Below are 18,708 nucleotides of genomic sequence, written 5' to 3'. Positions count from 1 at the left end.
CTTCGGTTTTATTTACCGTTTTACGAACTTGTAATATGTATCAAAGAAGAAGTATCAAGAAATTGTGAAATTGTGTGAAGAGCAAAAAAACCGGTTCATTTTATAAAATTTATTTATTGCGTAGATGGGGGGACGGGCTCACAGCCCAACTGGTGGTAAGTGGTTACTGGAGCCCATAGACATCTACAACGTAAATGGGCCACCCACATTGTCTCAGTATAGTTACAACGGCTGCCCCACTCTTCAAACCGAAACGCATTACTGCTTCACGGCATAAATAAGCAGAATGGTAGTAACTAATTAATAATTAATTTCTAAATGTTCTAAGTGGTAATTAATTTCTAAAAGAGATATGTTATTTTATTTTACTTATATATACATAAAATAATCAATATTTATTTTGAAGTCGTCGTGGCCTAAAGGATAAGATGTCCGGTGCATTCGTGTTGAGCGATGCACCAGTGTTCCAATCTTAGGTGGGTACCAATTTTTCTAAGGAAATACGTACTCCACAAATGTTCACAATTGACCTCCACGGTGAAGGAATAATAAGAACGTGTAATAAAAACCAAACCCGTAAAATTATAATTTGCGTAATTACTGGTGGTAGGACCTCTTGTGAGTCCGCGCGGGTAGGTACCACCACCCTGCCTATTTCTGCCGTGAAGCAGTAAAGCGTTTCGGTTTGAAGGTTGCGGCAGCCGTTGTAACTATACTGAGACCTTAGAACTTATATCTGAACCATTTAACACCAGGTGGGCTGTGAGCTCGTCCACCCATCTAAGCAATAAAAAAAAATTGTGTTGCATCTATATTATCCGAAGGAATTTTGTTCTTACCTGCTGTCTTATGACACCACTTCTCTTTTTTGCCATTATTTCACTGCCACTCTTCACGATTAAGATTCACGCGTGTATCGTGAGGTCGCACGGGTAAGTGTTACCATCACGCCTATTTCTTCTTCTTCTTGATCATTCACTCAACACTAGTTGGATTCCGTCAACGAAAAGCTGGAATAGCCACTTAGGCTACCATCGAATAGGTAAGAAAAAAACCAGTTCGGTCATGTCCCAAAGAAAACCTGAATTCAACGGTAGATCGGAAAGGCATTTTGTTTTTATAAAACAAAATTGGACACAAACAAGACGCAAAACTTGTTAATAATAAATATAAAAACAATAATTTCTAATTACGAGGCACTTCGAAGAAAGCCATACATCGTATTTAAGACGACAGATGTTGGCTCAAAGGAAATAGGTTGCTTTACGAAGGACCCGAATCACAGATGACAAAAACTTTTTAGGTATTAAGATCCTTTTGTTTTCTTAGTAAAGTTACGCGTGGCCAATATCGATGTCTATGAGCGCCATAATGTCTTTTAAGGATATGTCTTGAAAATAGTTAAATAGAAAATAGGGTAGGTGTCTCAAGGGTTCGCCTCGAAGGCTCTGTCGGCTGGGCGTCCTTGGGGTGAGCCGTGCCGTCTGGTTGTAGTGATGACCGCGGTAACCCCCCTTACCTCATCCGGGTTCTGACCTCGAAGGGGATCGGACGTCGAGTGTAAGAGTGCAGGGGAGTCGTTTAGTGGGTGAGCCCTAAAATCCTTGGGTCCGCGGTCTGCTCACAACACCATGCAGAGCGTAGAGTCTCACATACCCCGCGCGCCCCTTTTGCGTGGGGACCTCGTAGGAGGTTCGACCCGCTACCCGAAAAAAAAAAGGTGTCAAGGGTATGAATTGCCATTTTTTTTTGTGAGTGGTGGGGAGACATGCGCTCCTCTTGAAATGCGCTATCTTGCCTGTCGCCTGCCTTGGTTGAGGTTAATTACATCCGATGCTCACGAACGAGTTGTTGAATGTCGGGGAGCTTTGGCCGGTTGAACTCCGATATGTCCCGCCTATCCACATTCCTCATGAACTAACAAAATGAGTTCCAGTGGTTGCTCATTCTACACATATAGAGCAGTAAAGCTTTCTTGGGAATGATAGACTTGAAATTGAAAATAATCAAGATAAAAAATACTTGGAGGTAGATTTTTAAGATCGCACGGTATTCTGCGACATCGAAATCACTTTTACATTTTACATGTCGCGTTTCATCTTCCTATATCCACCGTTTCGAATACTTTACAGTTTTCGTGGTCACTGACGATATTGTCCAGTTAACTTGATCCTTTTCGGCGCGCACTGCGGTACCGTAAGTTTCGTGTAGTCGGTGTGGTGGAGCTCAATGGGGCCTAGTCTGTAGTTGGTTCTGCGGGGCAAGTGCTTCGCGCGCCTTTTTCCAGGCGTGGTCTCCCGTGAGAAATTGGAGGAGGCGAAGGAACTCGGCCCTTCTCTTTTCCCCTTCTTCCTCTCAGGAGGTACCGGAGTCCGACATAACCCGGTCCGTTACCCCTCTCGACCGGGTATCCGTAAATGGATTCTCCAGCGTTAAAAAAAATTAACATGATCCTCGAAGTTCTGAAACTGAGATGTATGTGACAGATTTCGAAAAGGTGAACGTCAAAACGGAAACGTGACGTACTAATAAAAAAACGAACTGTATGTACTAAGGTGAAACAAACGATATTTTTCAGTCGATAAACACATGACACATCAAGCCCGCATCAGTCTCCCTGGGGCGGGATCTCATCTGGCGCAGTTAACTGCCGCGTAATGGTGTTTTTATGATTTTTCCCCCAAACATCAACCGTTCACAACTACACAGTTCATGTTTACGTTAGTAATCACATTTTCTGGTACTGTGAGGTGAGTCTACACTGGTTAGGTATAATGCTTCTTTATTTTCTTCATTTGATGGTTGGGCGAATGAGTTCACTTTCCATCTGGTATCCAAAGCCCATAATGCCATCACAAAGTGAATGTCACAAACCCACCTTGAGACATGAGGTATCAGTATCAATTGAATAGTACAAAGAGTGCACGACATAAATAGCTAGGAGCGTTGATACTCCCGAGACGACGTCCTTCGGGATAATCCCGGAGATGAAATCCCGTCGTATCATCAGGATGGGTACCAACGAAGACGAACTATCGGCGCGCATATTCCTTCATCGTGGAAGTCAATTATAATCATGACTGTAGAAATTGGTACAGTAGAAATTGATACAATATACAAGAAATTGATACATTAGAAAAATTGATACAAGCATATTGGTTTAAGCCACGACGACTTCTGACCTACTGAACTCGATGCCACTGTAGGTAGCCCTCTGTTGTTTTCGGTGTGATTTATTTGCGCATTGTCGAATGTATGAGGTGTTTAGAACCGAGATCATCTTCCTTTTTAACCGAGCAGGAAAATATATAGGAGATATACGAAGGCGAAGTTGAGCAAAACGACATTTGGATTTACTCGAGGCAAATTAGAAATCTAAATAATCTTTTTTACATCAAAAGTTTCGTGTTGATATTCAAATATTTTTTTTGTGATTGATATGATTGATAATTGGTAATTGATGATGTGATTGATAATTGGTAAATGGTGGTTATTTGAAATTTTGAATTAAAATCTTTATAATCTTTGGGGGTTGATTGCTTCCCGCTTCCGTAGGTTTAACCCGCGATTCCCTACAAGTGACCCCTGGGTGGTGCAAAACGGGAGCCGAATACATAATCGGTGGTAGGACTTGTCCGACTGGCTGGCGACCACCCTCCAACTAGAGTCCGCCGCCAAATAGCCTAGCTGTGTTCCGGCGTGTGGGTTGGAGAGCCAGTTTTATTCCTTCCCTTTCCTCTTCCTTGTTGGGGGTGAATCTTGGCGATACCTGGAACATGCGGAGCAGACGTGCGTGTGAGCTCGCGGGACGTGATTGTTTGACGGGGGTATAGGGAGACCCAGTGAAACGGTGTTCGCCGCCGCCCGCCGGTCAGTTGGGGACCTGAACCCGGGTGTTACTACTAAACTCCGCCCCGGGAAGCTGTCCCGCCAACCGGTGTAAAATCCTGTCGTGCGGTCGTCGTGCCGGAGTCGGAGACCGGAGTGGATCCCGGCGATCGCACGCAGGGTGGACTGGGGGCCCTTCCATGCCCTGCGTCAGTCGCTCACGCAACCCGTGGTCGAGCACGTACTGTGCTCCGCGCTTTATTCAGGTATTGTTACGATTTCGCCTCGAATATCCTACCCCACCTAATCCCACTCTCCAAATAAAATTATATTTTTTATGAAAGTTCGAAAAAGGAAAAGGGTTTTGTCGGCGATTCCCCATTTCACATTTAATGTGGATTTCAGCAATGTAAGGGGTCTACATAGCAACCTTGACGCCGTACACCACCATCTTGAGACGGCGCAGCCTGCCCTCCTTTTTCTGACGGAGACGCAGATATCTGCTCCGGATGATACTTCGTACCTTGAATACCCCGGCTACGTATTGGAGCACAACTTCCTGCGTAAAGCCGGGGTGTGTGTATTCGTCCGGGCTGATGTCTGTTGTCGCCGTCTACGAAGCCTCGAACAACGGCACCTGTCCCTCTTGTGGCTGCGCGTAGATCACGGGGGTTGTACCCGAGTCTACGCGTGCCTGTACAGGTCCCACAGCAGTGATGCAGGTTCAGCTCTGATAGAGCATGTGCAAGAGGGGACTAACCGCGTGCTTGAGCAGTACCCATCTGCGGAGGTGGTGGTTCTTGGAGACTTTAACGCTCACCACCAAGAGTGGTTGGGGTCCAGAACCACTGACCTCCCGGGTCGGGCTGCCTACGATTTCGCCTTGGCCTACGGCCTCTCCCAGCTGGTGACACAGCCCACCCGTGTCCCAGATACGACACGCACCTTCAGCACGAGCACGGCACGAGCCTTCTCTGTTGGACCTTCTGCTGACCACCGATCCAGCCGGATACAGTGTGGTGGTCGACGCTCCACTTGGATCGTCTGATCACTGCCTTATCCGTGCTGCCACACCACTCTCTCGTCCTAGTCGTCGAACGACGACCAGGTATCGAAGAGTTTGGCAGTATTTGTCAGCAGATTGAGATGGATTGCGTGAGTTTTACGCATCCTACCCATGGGGGCGGTTCTGCTTTTCCTCTGCTGATACTGACGTCTGTGCGGACCGTCTTAAAGATGTGGTGCTCCAGGGGATGGGATTGTTTATCCCCTCCTCTGAAGTGCCCGTTGGGGGTCGCAGCAGACCCTGGTATAACAATGCCAGCAGGGATGCTGCACACCTCAAGCGGTCCGCATACGTTGCATGGGATGATGCCAGAAGACGTCGGGATTCTAACATCTCAGAGGAAAGGCGGAAATATAACGCCGCTTCCAGGGCCTACAAGAAGGTTATTGCCAGGGCGAAATCGGAGCACGTTGCTAGAATTGGCGAGCGACTGAAGAGCTATCCCTCTGGGAGCCGTGCTTTTTGGTCGCTCGCCAAAGCTGCAGAAGGAAACTTTTGCAGGTCTAGTCTCCCACCACTACGCAAGTCCGATGACAGTGTGGCCCATAGTGCTAACGCGTTTGTATCGCCTCTCTTATTGCGCTAACAGGGTTCCGTCTTCATGGAAGACCGCCCATGTCCACCCTATCCCCAAGAAGGGTGACCGGTCGGACCCATCGAGCTATAGGCCTATCGCGATAACTTCCTTGCTTTCCAAGGTGATGGAGCGAATAATTAATATACAACTCCTGAAGTATCTGGAGGATCGCCAGCTGATCAGTGACCGACAGTACGGTTTCCGTCACGGTCGCTCAGCTGGCGATCTTCTTGTATACCTTACTCACAGGTGGGCTGAAGCCTTGGAGAGCAAGGGCGAGGCTCTTGCTGTGAGCCTTGATATCGCGAAGGCCTTCGACAGGGTCTGGCATAGGGCACTTCTGTCGAAGCTACCATCTTACGGAATCCCAGAGGGTCTCTGCAAGTGGATCGCTAGCTTTTTGGATGGGCGGAGCATCACGGTCGTTGTAGACGGTGACTGTTCTGATACCATGACCATTAACGCTGGCGTTCCACAAGGTTCGGTGCTCTCCCCCACGCTTTTCATCCTGTATATCAATGACATGCTGTCTATTGATGGCATGCATTGCTATGCGGACGACAGCACGGGGGATGCGCGATATATCGGCCATCAGAGTCTCTCTCGTAGCGTGGTGCAAGAGAGACGATCAAAACTTGTGTCTGAAGTGGAAAACTCTCTGGGGCGAGTCTCCAAATGGGGTGAATTGAACTTGGTTCAATTCAACCCGTTAAAGACACAAGTTTGCGCGTTCACTGCGAAGAAGGACCCCTTTGTCATGGCGCCGCAATTCCAAGGAGTATCCCTGCAACCTTCCGAGAGTATTGGGATACTTGGGGTCGACATTTCGAGCGATGTCCAGTTTCGGAGTCATTTGGAAGCAAAGCCAAGTTCTCGTCCAAAATGCTGGGAGTCCTCAACAGAGCGAAGCGGTGCTTCACGCCTGGACAAGGGCTTTTGCTTTATAAAGCACAAGTCCGGCCTCGCGTGGAGTGCTGCTCCCATCTCTGGGCCGGGGCTCCCAAATACCAGCTTCTTCCATTTGACTCCATACAGAGGAGGGCCGTTCGGATTGTCGATAATCCCATTCTCACGGATCGTTTGGAGCCTCTGGGTCTGCGGAGGGACTTCGGTTCCCTCTGTATTTTGTACCGTATGTTCCATGGGGAGTGCTCTGAGGAATTGTTTGAGATGATACCGGCATCTCGTTTTTACCATCGCACCGCCCGCCACCGGAGTAGAGTACATCCATACTACCTGGAGCCACTGTGGTCATCCACAGTGCGTTTCCAGAGGTCTTTTTTGCCACGTACCATCCGGTTATGGAATGAGCTCCCCTCCACGGTGTTTCCCGAGCGCTATGACATGTCCTTCTTCAAACGAGGCTTGTGGAGAGTATTAAGTGGTAGGCAGCGGCTTGGCTCTGCCCCTGGCATTGCTGAAGTCCATGGGCGACGGGAACCACTCACCATCAGGTGGACCGTATGCTCGTCTGCCTACAAAGGTAATAAAAAAAAAAATCTTATCTGAAACCTTCATATTAAAAAAAATTGGTTATTTTTGTATTTAGGTTTCTTAATTTCTCATGATGTCATGACATTTACCCACTCCTCAGATCAAGTATAGTTTATTTAAAAAAAAGAGGCACGTTTTATGGTTTCCAACATCTGGCTTATATGTACAAATATAGAGTCCAAGTCGACGACAAGTGTCTTTTTTAAATGAAACACAATCAACGCGAAATGAAGCATTATGTGTTTTATTCTAAGTTCAAATGTAGATTGATAAATAAACCGTCTTCGTCGATTACGACAAAGATTTTGACGAGCGAATTAACCCATAGACATCGCCTACTGAGTTTCTCGCCGGATCTTTTCGGTAGGTCGTCATTCCGATCCGGTGGTAGATTCTGCGAAGCACTGCTCTTGTTAGGCCTAGTGTTATTAAATTCTCTCAGATTGAGCTCACTTACCAGTCCGCCAAAAGCTGTAATAGAGGAAAAAAAACTCAGCCTTTATCTTTGAATTTAATCTCACATGCTGTTACAAGATTATTTTTAAATATTTACAATAAAAAGACCCTTGTTCAACATTATCGTTTCCACGCAGCCCTTGTGGCTCGGAGGTTAGGATTCTGCGTTTAGACAGACGCTATAAATGACGTGTCCAACGATGCCTCTAAGTATATCACAAACACGGCAGCCTGTTTAAACTCGGGCCCTGTGGAAACTCATCCCGGCATTTGTACACTCGGCTCGGTAAATGTTTGTTCGGACCGATATTGCACGCCACATGACGTTTTTGCCGCTGCGTCTGTTTGATATCATTTCCTTTTTAGTGACTTTTCATCTCGATTTGGAACCGTTTGCCGTGTAACGATTGTTTGTGTAACGTGTTTCGCATTCGTTCATATCAGGGCTCGGGATCTCTTTGTCTGCGTGCAATCAAAACGCTTTATGACCCTTGAAGATCTTTGTAATGAATTTCGTTCATATATTTTTTAGGTATTGTTGTTAAAGGATGTGCTGGTGAATGAAATAATATTAGTAAGTAGCCTTTTTGGTATGTTTAGTAAATACAAACTTACCAAAACCACATTTACTGGCCGAAAATTTTCATGAATGAATCGACGAAGTCACCATTTTTTGCAAAGTCAAAAGACTGTCATTTGTTTGGAAATCGGAAAACAGAAAAAAAAATGTCATCAAGTTCTTCGAACTATTCCGAGGCTCCGCAAATTGAATCCATTTACGAAAACCCTAAATCGTCTTCATCGGAAGAGCCTCCGATAGAAGAATGGTCATCTTTATACCTTGGTACTCCACCGGACAGTCCAAAGATGGTTCTTTACAAACAAGGACTTTACGATCCGGGAAGTGGAGAGATCTGTGCGAAATATATCGGTTTGTCGGACAGTGAAGTGTTCAGACATCCATACAGTTCATACCCTCGCATCAAAGATCCTGGGATAGAAACGTCGTTATTAGACCCAGGTATTTAAATTTTAAGGGGCAAGTGGACAGAGGAACTCATAACCAAGTTTTTTGTCACGAAGTATTCTAGGGTACTCAATCATTACAAAAGAATTCAGACTTCAATCTTATGTATTAAAACTCTAAATGAATGGATGAGCTTACCTTGTGTCGTGTGCTTGCTATGCATCTTGAGGCATGAGATCCGAGTCAATTGTATTTAAAAGGGCTTTCCCACCTTCGAAATCGGAACGCATGACATTTTTTTGTTTGCTTCTCGGCGAAAGATGGACGAAACAATGGCGCTTATCCGTGTAGGTTTACAATACGTCTTACCACCTCTTATCACGCAAGGTTATAAACTTTTCGAGTTATGGTTATTCTTTCCTTGTGAAAATCATGTGTGAGGTACTTATTTTTTTAGTTTTTATTTCTAAACATACCATGTGTTGTCAGTATTTGAATAAGCCCATAAATCGATACGAGTTTAATCCACCAGATCACAGTTTTTTTACACTGCTTGCTCGTCCGGCCAGCATCAGCTTTTTATTGCTTAGGTGGTTGGACGAGCTCACAGCCCACCTGGTGTTAAGTGGTTACTGGAGCCCACAGACATCTACAACGTAAATGCGCCACCCACCTTGAGATATAAGTTCTAAGGTCTCAAGTATAGTTACAACGGCTGCCCCACCCTTCAAATCGAAACGCATTCCTGCTTCACGGCAGAAATAGGCAGGGCGGTGGTACCTACCCGCGCGGACTCACAAGAGGTTCTACCACCAGTAAAAAATGATATGCTTCTAGAAATTACACATTTTGTGCGGCCACGCTTAATCTGCTTTATGGCGATAGCATTTAATGTTCGGTATTCGTTTTGTAAATTATAAATTACAATTTGTTTGATTCTCGACATCTTTAAAATTAAGATTTGACATTTCTAGAACCTCAAATACTTTTTAATTTGAACGGGCAAGATCTTTATTTGGACTTGTGTGAGAAAATGGGCTTGATCCCAGTGCGAGGTTTCCACAAAGCTCTCGTTGAAGATGTAATTAATTTACAGGTATGTTTTTATTTATGTGTGTGCTTAGTGCAGTTGGAACAGCGCCCCCTAGCGGCAAACGAAGGGAAGCCTTTCCAACTCCATACAAATTTGAGTTAACTTTTACGCGGTCGAGAAGTTAAAAAACTCGCCCTAAGCACACTGGTACGAAATACTGGTCATAAGTTGTAGTTGTATCAATTCAGAGATGTTATGTGCTTTAAGAGTGCCCGTATATATTTATTAACTGTTACACGAGATGCTTTAAGAGAAAACATGAATTTTTTTTGCGTCTTGTAAGTCTGCATGTGTGGATGAAATGGCGACAGGTCTCTGCAACAGCATGCGATCGTAGAATGCCCCTTCAACTCAAAGGAAAAACTTACAAAACGATCATTCGACCTGTCGTGCTGTATGGATCTGAGAGTTGGGCGACGAAAGTTAAGCATGAAAGAGGAGTGTATGCGGCAGAGATGCGAATGTTGAGATGGATGTGTGGAGTGACAAGAATGGATAAGATAAAGAATGAGTATATCAGAGGAAGTGTGAAGGTGGCCCCGGTAAACAACAAATTAAGGAGCGGACGGTTAGCGTGGTATGGACATGTGATGCATAGAGAGAAGATGCATGTGACTAGGAGATGTATGGAAATGGTAGTGCAAGGTAGAGGGGGAAGAGGTCGACCGAAGAAGACATGGATGAAGTGTGTGAATGACGATATGAGAGAGAGAGAGGAGTGAGTGTTGAGATGACGGCTGACAGAAGAGAATGGAAGAGAAAAATTAGCTGTGCCGACCCCACCTAGTGGGATAAGGTGGAGAAAAAGAAGAAGAAGAAGTCTGCATGTGTGGGTACCACCACCTTGCCTATTTCTGAATCAGTAATACGCTTCGATTTCTAAGGTTTCGAAGGGTAGGGCAGACGTTATACTATGAAAACGGAGACTTAGAACTGGTCAAGATGGGTGCCGGCATTGACATGGTTGATGTCTATCGGCTCCAGTGACAGCACAACACCAGCTGGGCCGTGGGCTCGCCCAATAAAAAATAATAATTCAGTCAGATTTCATGGCACTGTACCCGCTTTCAGTACTACGGTGTTAATCCAGTAGGTGTAAGAGCAATGTGTTTATCATTGACAAACAACAAGTACGTGAAACGCCTCGACTTGTCATACAATCAATTGTCGGAAGACGCTTGTTACCATTTGGGCGAGCTGCTTGGCGACAATTTTAATCTTAAGGAATTGGTATTGACGGGATGCAGGTAACATTGGCTTATCTCTATTAAGTTATTAACATCACCATTCGTAATTTGAAACATTGTCACATTGTTTATCAACTGAAATATATTAGGCGATTTAAAAAAAAAGGAATAAGCTGTCAATACGTACGTATTTGGTACCCGCCTGGGGTTCGAACACCGGTCGATGGCTCAACACGAATGCACCGGACGTCTTATCCTTTAGGCCACGACGACTTCATATTTGTGTGTGTTAACTCAGTATTTTTTATAGGTGAACCGATTTGGATGGTTCATTTTCGTTTGAAAGTTGGTACCTCTCATTGGATTATAATTTGATCAGGATCTGACCTGAATTTTTTGCGTTATCTAATAATAAAATTTTGTATTAGACTTTGCGTCAACATGATTTTGGTTTGACGTTGAATTTTTCTATAATAATTAGGATAGGCACCGAAGGCATACGGAGACTAGTCGTAAGGTTATCAGCGCGGACTATGAAGGAGCTGGATTTGTCAAAGAATGAGTTTGGCGAGACGGGTTTTAAATATTTGGCCGATCAGATAGCAAACGGCGCGGTCATTAAAAGGTAAGCTAGTTGAGTTATCGTATATTAGATTCAATTGTTACGCGCTGATGCTCGAGATAAATAAAACTTTCACCGATGTACAAAATAAAAATGTGTGGTGTCGTGGGATACCGGATAGGAACGAAGTTTCTTATTATAAAGGTATTAATTTTAAGTTCTATTCGAGGTATAAAGAAAATAAAACTAGAGGTTTCGCAACAACCCACGGTCATTCCTTAACTTGCGAACTTATTGTGGTACACTTCATTCACGGTTTTTTGCATAAGAGTTAGTGTATTGCGCAAACGAACGCTCTGAGATCTTGGTCAATGAATGATAAAAAAATATGTTATTTTTTGTACTTTATTACAAAGTTAAGTCGTACAGTATGTGCATTACTAATAAAAATCTTACGTCACGGACGTGTTTTCCCGGTAAGGGTACCCCTCCGCATCGTCCCATAAGGAACTTCGTTCCAAGACTCTATTTAACACTTAGAACACTTAGGCGCAGTTCACAATTCGAAATTCATCTCTCCCGCTTCACCATTAAGCTTTCGTTAAATTAAAAAAAAAACTACTTAATTTTTATTATATGATCTTGAATTTTCAATTTCTATGGAATAATGGCCTGTCTTTGATCGGGTCAGAAATATGATGGATAGTGACGGCTCAAATATTAGTTCTTTCTTCTGGAAACTACTGGTTAAATTATATTTGATATTGCTTTGCCTACAACACCGAAATCTTAACTTATAGGCTATCATGATAATTTTTTTGGGATTACATGTTTTTTTTTATCTTAGATTGAATCTTAGTCACAACGATTTGGGAGAAGAATCGGCCGAAGAATTGGCAGCTGCTTTAGAAAGGAACAACACTATAAAGTGTTTGGATTTGTCTTGGAATCAATTGTTCAGAGGTTAGTACAGAGCTTGTAATTTAGTTTGGCGTTGAAATTTGAGTTAATGTATTTAAATGATGATTATTGAGGCTTGTGTAGAAGGCGAAGCCCACTAATTTTTGGAACGAAGTTCCTTATGGGACTGGATAAAGAGAAAATTAAAAAGTAATAATTTAAAAACGCAACGTTATTAGCGAAATAAGTTACATTTATCAGTAATGAGATAACTCAGCAATGGAATAGTCGAATCGCGATGCGGCGGGGCGGTGGGTTCGTCTGACGAAACTTTTAGTTGGCTGTATCATTCTGGTCGCGTGGGCCTGATACAGTCTGTCATAAATATTAAACAGGACACGGCTCCGACTCCCTCGCGTTTCATTTTCAACGTGCTTCCTGCCTTTTTTCATTGCTGGGACGTTTACTTTAGAGTAATTGAAAAATTTGGTCTCTTTTTTTTTGAGGTTAAATTACGTATCGAGTTTTTTTTTCTTTTTCTTTCATAGTTTGAAGTAGACGATGACCGAGCTTAGCTCGGTTTTTTTTTGATAACGCCATCTTGTTGTGTCTCTAGAGCAGTTAATTGCCCTCAATTAAGAAAAATAGTATTATTACTCTCCAATAGATATCGGGAAGAGTCATAAAGTTGATTATCGATAAAGTTGATTATTGAAAACACGAATAAAACAACATTTTCTGAAAATAAATCGTAGCTAGATCGATTTATCGCCCCCGAAATCCCCTGTATACTAAATTTTATGAAAATCGCTGGAGCCGTTTCCGAGATTCCGATTATATATACAAGAATTGCTCGTTTAAAGGTATAAGATTAGGTACGCAGAGTTTTTCTTCATCAAATGAAACGTTTCAGCATATATAATTCAATATGTAAGCATTAAATATATAATTCCTATATTAGGATTATCTTCTCTGTTATATGTACCTACACTTACGCGGGATGTCATTTTGCGAAACAGATGCATTTAAGGCTTAAATCTCGGGTTTCAAGATGGATACCGACATTTACTTTGTGGGATCTATGGCTCTTGATAATCTTTTAATAGCATACTCGAAAGAATATTGAAAGCATAATAATTATATGGCTGTCCTTTAAAAGGATTTTTTCTTGTTTTCGACTTTATATTTTTATTCGCCATTAGTCCATGGATTTAAATGGCGGCTAGGCTACACCAGGTAGGCTGTGAGTCTACGAACCTCCTCCTCCGTGCGTCGTATTCCTCACTTTTGAGGGTCGTGACCTTTACTGAGCACTTTTGTTAGGGCTATGTTCCTCCATTCACTTCTGTCCTCCGCGCAGTGGATAGGGACATTGATGCTGGATTCCAAAGTCGTCTTAATCTGATCTTAATACTAACCTACGTTGGCAAAATTTTTTTATTACATATTAAGTATATGTTTAATCTCTAGCAATTGTTTCCCAATAGGAGCAATATTTGTTGCATTAATGTTCAATGTAGAGACGATTTCTTTTACGATACCGTCTGCAAAATCAATATAAATATTGAAATTCGATTTAAAAATTGAATATTCTAATTAATGTAGACACGTTTTGCTGTGTGATGTTTTAGGATCAACTGCTTTTATAATAGAGCTGTGTCGAAGCAGGGTGCTCAAGGAATTAAATCTGGCATGGAACGGATTGTGTATGGGTAGACCTATTTCGTACCTACTAACTGTGCCCACATTGACGACTTTGGATCTTAGTAACAATAAGTACGTATCTTAATTGTATTGCAATCACTAGGTATCGTAAGCTCACGGTTTATTTATGGATTCGACAACGTGAATAAAGGTTGTGCTGAAAAGCAAAATACCCGTGCATGACTTATGGAAATGGTAGTGTAAGGTAGAGGGGGAAGAGGTCAACCGAAGAAGACACGGATGGAGCGTGTGAATGATGATATGAGAGAGAGAAGAGTGAGTGTTGAGATGACGGAGGAGAATGGAAAAGAAAACTTCGCTGTGCCGACCTCATCTAGTGGGATAAGGTGGGGAGAAAGAAGAAGAAGACTTAAATAATTGACAAATTATCAAGCCGATGTCTTATTTCGTTTCTATTCGAACATCGTTGTAAAATACCAATTAAATTCAATAGTTTGTTAAAAAACAAGATGGGCCAATGAAGGTCAAACTTTAAACCTTTTTAATTATTTCACGCATTGAACCCAGTGGAACAGTGGTAATGTGGAGGCCGTATCCTGTACAAGTGGTTTTGGCAAACTTATAAATTTTCATTTCAGTGTCATGAATATTTATCTTGAGTATTTTTTTTTTATGTTTTTGAGGTCTAAATGGAACTGATTAATTAACAAGACGATTACTAGGTACTTAGCCTAAATTAGCTTGACCATGCTTAAGGTATCAAATATCGCGTGTGGCCCCCAACAAGGATCGAGTTGTTTCCTCATTATTCCTCAACAAGGCACTTAACGCTTATTCTGGTCACATTATTAAGAGCGTCTTACAGCTAGTTAAAGAACCATAAAAGATAGTATTGGATGCTTAAATCATTAAGAAGCTTGTTTTTAATGAACAACGAATTGAGTTTTAGTTCAATGGGCATAAATTACACTTTATTTTACAGGATTTTTTGTTGCATTTGTGGATGAACAAGCTCTGGGCTACATCTGTGTGCTTAGTGCGATTTTTTAACGTTCTCGATAGCGTAAAAGTTAACTCAAATTTGTATGGAGTTAGAACAACGCCCCTAGCGGCAAACGTTACGCTAACGAGAACGTTAAGAAACTCGCACTAAGCACACTGGTATTAAGTGATTATGGGAGCCAATTGACGTCACGGCGTGAATTCCGTCACCCACTTTTAGTCCTAATTTCTAAGTCTACTTCATGGGTAATTAGAGTTCGTAGATCATTTAATGCCCATTTTGAGACATTAGGATCAAGTATCAGTTGAATAGAAATGACCGGTATTAGGACTTGAAGGAGGAGGAACCATGCCAATAGCTTTAAAGGGCCCATGCTCCCCCAACCTTTGCCAAATCATCTGTACACTTACGTATAGTTTTGTTGTTTTACATCTCACACTACATCGGCCGTATACTGATGCCCATACTAGAATTATAATTAGTTTACTTAAAGTATGCAGTACGTCAATTCAATTTGTAGGTTGATTCCGCGAGCGATAAAAGCTATTGCCATCAGACTCAGGCTAGCTAAAAAACTGCACACCCTGAACCTGTCACACAATCCCGTGACTCCTGCAGACGCTTTCCTGCTCCTCAGTAAATTAAGACTTAAAACGGTTGGAATTAAAGTATTGTTACTGGATGGTGTCGGTGTCACGAAGGAGTTTGTTGACGTGAGTGTAGTATCAAGATCGCCAATGTTGTTGCCGAGGGAACTGTATTTTTTCTTGGTTAAAAAGGATTTTTTGTATTTTTTTTAATTGCTGATATGAGTGAACGAGCTCGCTGTCCGCCTGGTGTTAAACGGTTACCGGAGCCCATAGACATCTACAACGCAAATGCCGCCACACACCTCGAGACATGAGTTTTAAGTTGTAAGTTATTTAGAGTATAACGGCTGCCCCTCCCTTCAAACCCTAAATGGGAATGCATTACTGCCTCACGGCCGAAATAGGTAGGGTGGTGGTACCTACACGTGCGAACTCACCAGACGTCCTACCACCAGTATCACTACCACCTCTCGTTTTACATATACCACATATTGCTGTGACAAATGATGGATTTAATAAAACATGATTCGAAAGTTATACTTTTTTATTAAATGACCAGTCAGAAATCACCAGTACGTCTTTTTCGAGATTGTTCTAAAATATCCAAAACAAAACTGAGTGGCTAGCTATTTAACACCAGGGGGGTCGTGAGTTCGTTCACCCGTTAAAATCAGGCTGAAAATCATACGTCTAACAAATGTGTAGTGTTTTTAAAATGTTTATTGTGCAAAATAAGAGCCCATGATTTAAAGTCTGCATTTATCGGGGTTTTTTTTTCCTATAGTGTAGGTGACAGCCAATTTATAAAACTGCCAGGTTTTTTACTAGGAATATAATTTGCTTCGATTTTTCATTCAGGAACGAAAAGAAGTCTTACAATTGGATCATAGAACCGATACGTCAGTGACCTACGGCCATGTGATACGGAACTACACGTTGTCAAAGCCCGACTTGCGGGCCATTGTTCTTAAACGAATAGACTTTTTAACAAGCAGAGCATCTAAAAAGATCCAATTGGATATTGGGTTAGAACTCTTCAGATGATATTCGTGATCTATACTTATGTCGTGTTGGCAAAATATTGCCAAATTATCGTAAAAATCGTATTTCTACCGTGAAGCAGTAATGCGTTTCGGTTTGAAGTGCGGGGCAGACGTAACTATACTGAGACTTTAGAACTCATATCTCAAGGTGGGTAGCGCATTTACGTTGTACATGTCTATGGGCTCCAGTAACCACTTAACATCAGGTGGGCTGTGAGGTCGTCCACCCATCTAAGCAATAAAAAATAAAAAAAAGAGTACTTGGGTACATAAGCTCTCGGACCGCAACGAGGAAGACACAGCGGAACACACATTGGCGCGTTGCTCTGGATTCGACGAGCAACGCGCCGCCCTCGTCGCGGTCATAGGAGAGGACCTCTCGCTGCCGCGCGTCGTGGCTACGATGCTCGGCAGCGACGCGTCCTGGAAGGCGATGCTCGACTTCTGCGAGTCCATAATTTGCGTAATTACTGGTGGTAGGACCTGTTGTGAGTCCGCGCGGGTAGGTACCACCGCCCTGCGTATTTCTGCCGTGAAGCAGTAATGCGTTTCGGTTTGAAGGGTGGGGCAGCCGTTCTAACTATACTTGAGACCTTAAAACGTATATCTCAAGGTGGATGGTGCATTTACGTTGTAGATGTCTATGGGCTCTAGTAACCACTTAACACCAGGTGGGCTGAGAGCTCGTCCACCCATCTAAGCAATAAATAAAAAAAACGTATATCTCAAGATAGGTGGCGCATTTACATTGTAGATGTCTATGGGCTCCAATAACCACTTAACACCAGGTGAGCTGTGAGCTCGTCTACCCATCTAAGCAATAAAAAAAAAGAATTATTCTTTTCAGCTTAGGTCACCGTTGCATAGTTTCATTAATTTCTATTGAATCTTCAGTTTGTACTTTTTACGGGAGTTGAAAACGCGAGAGGCGCCTCACATGATGCCGCGTGAATTAAACAGAGCTATGAGGCAAGCTGGCTTCGTCATGGACGAGGGACTTTTGGACGAAATCGGGAATGCTTTTCCGGGACCACGATTGGAAACCGGAGGGAAAACAATAAATTTACAGAGTACGATTTTAAAATATTGAGTTAAACGCATTTTTTTATTGATTAAATTGGACATCATTACGTCACAGCTATTTGAGTTATTCTAATGTACCCAAAGGTTTCGTTCCAGTTTGATGAGTGGAATAGCCGCTATATAATACATTTGAGACTTCGACCTCATGTCTCAAAGGGAGTGATGGCACTCACGTAATGTTGTCTAAACAATTGAAGAAGAAAGCTGATCATAATTAGCCTTTCATTAGATAATAAATACATAGAAAGAACATTATAATTATATGAATAGTCATATTATTATCGTCGTTGTCAAACCAAAATCTGTTATGCGCAAAAACTCTATTTTGAATTAACGAGTAAAAACATTTTCGTATAAAATTTTATGTGAAAGTAAATTTTTAAGAACTATATTAAATGAAAGCTATATATAAATATTAAAGCTATAGACATATAACAGTTTTTTTTATACGGTAGATACGGCTGTGCTCTCAAAAAATGCACATAGCAGATTTGGGTTTGACAACGACGATATGTAGGTATGATGAACATTAATTTTACATTTATAACAGATGTAGCGGATTACATAAAACGTATATGGCCCGAGAAGAAATTGCCACCGACCCCTCCAGAGCCCGAACCAGAACCTAAACGAAAAAAGAAAAAAAAGAGGAAGAAGTATTTTAAGATTAAATGAACAGACGTCCTGATTCTTTGACAGTTGTCTAGAATAAGTTTGGTAGTACAATAAGTATGTTCAGAAGTAACTATTTTCTTTTTTGAAATGAGAATGTCGCGGGAAGTGTTGTCAGAAATAAAATTGTTAATCCAAAAATATTAGACGTAGTATGACTTTATCATATTGTTTTAATTTAACTAAAAGTACCCTTTGCCTCTATAGCAATTTCCATTAGGTATATTTTTTAAGTTTTCACTTCTACAAGAAACACTTCAATAAAAAGAGAAAAACATAGACCTTTAAGATTTAGCCTGCGAATAAGAAATAATTAATCTAAAAGATCAATCCTACCGCGTGTGTGAAAAGCCTAATAGGCTTAGTGAATATCTATACTAATATAAAGAAGAAAGATTTGTTTGTTTGTTTGTATTGAATAGGCTCCGAAACTACTGAACCGATTTGAAAAAATCTTTCACTGTTTGGAAGCTACAATATTTTTTGAAAAAAATTTGGGATCCTTACTAAAACTCTAATAAT

General features: G+C 42.1%; 1 protein-coding gene across 1 annotated transcript; it reads left to right on the top strand.

The window, feature by feature from the left end:
* The first annotated feature begins 8,147 nt into the window (after window positions 1–8,147).
* Window positions 8,148–18,299, top strand: LOC114240204 (uncharacterized). Its single transcript, XM_028170675.2, has 10 exons — window positions 8,148–8,442; window positions 9,363–9,484; window positions 10,553–10,728; window positions 11,150–11,293; window positions 12,078–12,193; window positions 13,762–13,906; window positions 15,319–15,511; window positions 16,247–16,413; window positions 17,326–17,501; window positions 18,065–18,299. Exons 1-10 carry the CDS (start codon window positions 8,148–8,150, stop codon window positions 18,187–18,189), a joined length of 1,659 nt encoding a protein of 552 aa, XP_028026476.2. The 3' UTR covers window positions 18,190–18,299.
* Window positions 18,300–18,708: the final 409 nt, after the last annotated feature.

Source organism: Bombyx mandarina, chromosome 22, assembly GCF_030267445.1.
Source record: "Bombyx mandarina strain Sakado chromosome 22, ASM3026744v2".
In the NCBI taxonomy this organism is placed as follows: Eukaryota; Metazoa; Arthropoda; class Insecta; order Lepidoptera; family Bombycidae; genus Bombyx; species Bombyx mandarina.
The sequence above is the reverse complement of the archived record's forward strand: the minus strand, read 5'-3'. Positions and strand labels throughout refer to the sequence as shown.

Bases quoted from the DNA above. Each gene is read 5' to 3' on its own strand.
- LOC114240204 (XM_028170675.2), top strand. From the start codon at position 8,148: ATGTCATCAAGTTCTTCGAACTATTCCGAGGCTCCGCAAATTGAATCC. The intron at 16,414-17,325 runs GTTAGAACTCTT...TTGAATCTTCAG, and splicing joins AAGATCCAATTGGATATTGG to TTTGTACTTTTTACGGGAGT. The intron at 17,502-18,064 runs GTACGATTTTAA...CATTTATAACAG, and splicing joins GAAAACAATAAATTTACAGA to ATGTAGCGGATTACATAAAA.